Below are 1,617 nucleotides of genomic sequence, written 5' to 3' on the forward strand. Positions count from 1 at the left end.
CGCGCTGTAAAAGCCGAGATGGCGGTAGCCATCAAAGATTACGTTCCACTTGTCCATCGCAATGTTCGTGGGATTATTTCATCCTTGTTGTTCATCAAAAGTTAACCAAAGACAGAGATACTACTCGAGAGCGTTACGATCGCCAGTTGGAACGTAGCCAAAGCTGTCAATGATCAGCTGATCGTCGCGACAGCTGTTTGATTCATGCGAAAGGAAAGTGCGAAGCGATCTTTTCATCTGTGTTTAAAGCTTACTTGAATTTATCAGAATCAGAAAAACAATTGGGATAAAAGAAGGGGAGAATAATGCACTGTATTATAAAAAGCAGAAATATAATATATTTGAGAGGAATGTGATAAAAATACCGGCGATATGACATTGATAAATTGAATTGTTATGTTGTAAGATGTCAAATTAATCCTCTGTAACGCTTAAAATTGTGGCATTGTTTAATACAACAGTAGAAATCATGGCGGCAAAAATATATCAACCTGATCAAGAATTGGAGACAAAAGTTAAAAAAGGTTAACATTATATTTAGAAAATTTTTAAATTTACTTTACGTGCTCTTTTTGTACATTTATTTTATATTGTTACAGCGACTGAACGCATATCGGAGAACATGCACATTGTCGCCAACGAGCCGTCACTCGCTTTTTACAGGCTGCAGGAACATGTGAGGAAAGCGTTGCCGCCAATGGTGGAGAAACGCGTGGAAGTGCTGGCATTGCAACAACAATTACTGGGCAGATGCTACGATGTGGAATATGCTGTCAGTGCCATCAAGACCATGCAAGGTGCTGGGAAAAGCTTTGAGAATACTCTGGAGTTTATAAAAAACGCGATATTCTTCAAGCAACAGCTCAAGTATGAGGAACAGAGACGACACAAAAAAGATGGCAACAGAGACTCTGTCTATAAACGATTATCAGCGCATATCCCAACATTGGATCATTTGCCGGACGAGATATCTGATGTTGTGCGTGAGACAGCGAATCGCGTAGAGTCGATGATGAATCATGCCAGACATTCTGGTGAAGTACAAAAATCGGCTACCATTCATAATTAAAAAAGTGTACGTTATTATAACACGTTTAGTTTTCTGTGATATTCCACTCGCTATAATACACGAGTTTTATACATAATTACACATATATAATTGGATATATATACTTATATACGTATGAAATGCTACAGTAATATAATGTGTATAATATACAAGTATATACAAGTATAACAATATAGTTATTCTCAACTTCTTATTTTATTATTAGAACTGCAATGATTCTTTTAGTCTTACAGCTGTGTGATATATTTACTATTATATATACTAATATATATATTTACTTTTCATGAATTTATATTTACCTATACAGCACAGAAACTTGTATTGACATTGCATTGCAATGTTTCCATGCAATGTTTTTGCAATATTTTTGTATGGGTATATATATATATTTATATTTCAATTTTAACATTTTAAATATATTCGAATTAATGCTAAATAATGAAAGATAATTATCATATCAGTAATTGACAATACTGCAGTTTTTTTCTACCTGTGTATATTACCTCAAATATTTTGTAAATAATATTTTATTTCACTTTTAGATTATA

General features: G+C 33.6%; 1 protein-coding gene across 1 annotated transcript; it reads left to right on the forward strand.

Annotated features, from left to right (window-relative positions):
- The first annotated feature begins 57 nt into the window (after nucleotides 1–57).
- LOC145961926 (BLOC-1-related complex subunit 8 homolog) lies at nucleotides 58–1,268 on the forward strand. Its single transcript, XM_083082541.1, has 2 exons — nucleotides 58–524; nucleotides 600–1,268. Exons 1-2 carry the CDS (start codon nucleotides 470–472, stop codon nucleotides 1,067–1,069), a joined length of 525 nt encoding a protein of 174 aa, XP_082938667.1. The 5' UTR covers nucleotides 58–469; the 3' UTR covers nucleotides 1,070–1,268.
- Nucleotides 1,269–1,617: the final 349 nt, after the last annotated feature.

Source organism: Camponotus vicinus, unplaced genomic scaffold (assembly GCF_025532165.1).
Source record: "Camponotus vicinus isolate PSW18456_S1 unplaced genomic scaffold, iyCamVici1.0 SCAF_11, whole genome shotgun sequence".
NCBI classification, from domain to species: Eukaryota; Metazoa; Arthropoda; class Insecta; order Hymenoptera; family Formicidae; genus Camponotus; species Camponotus vicinus.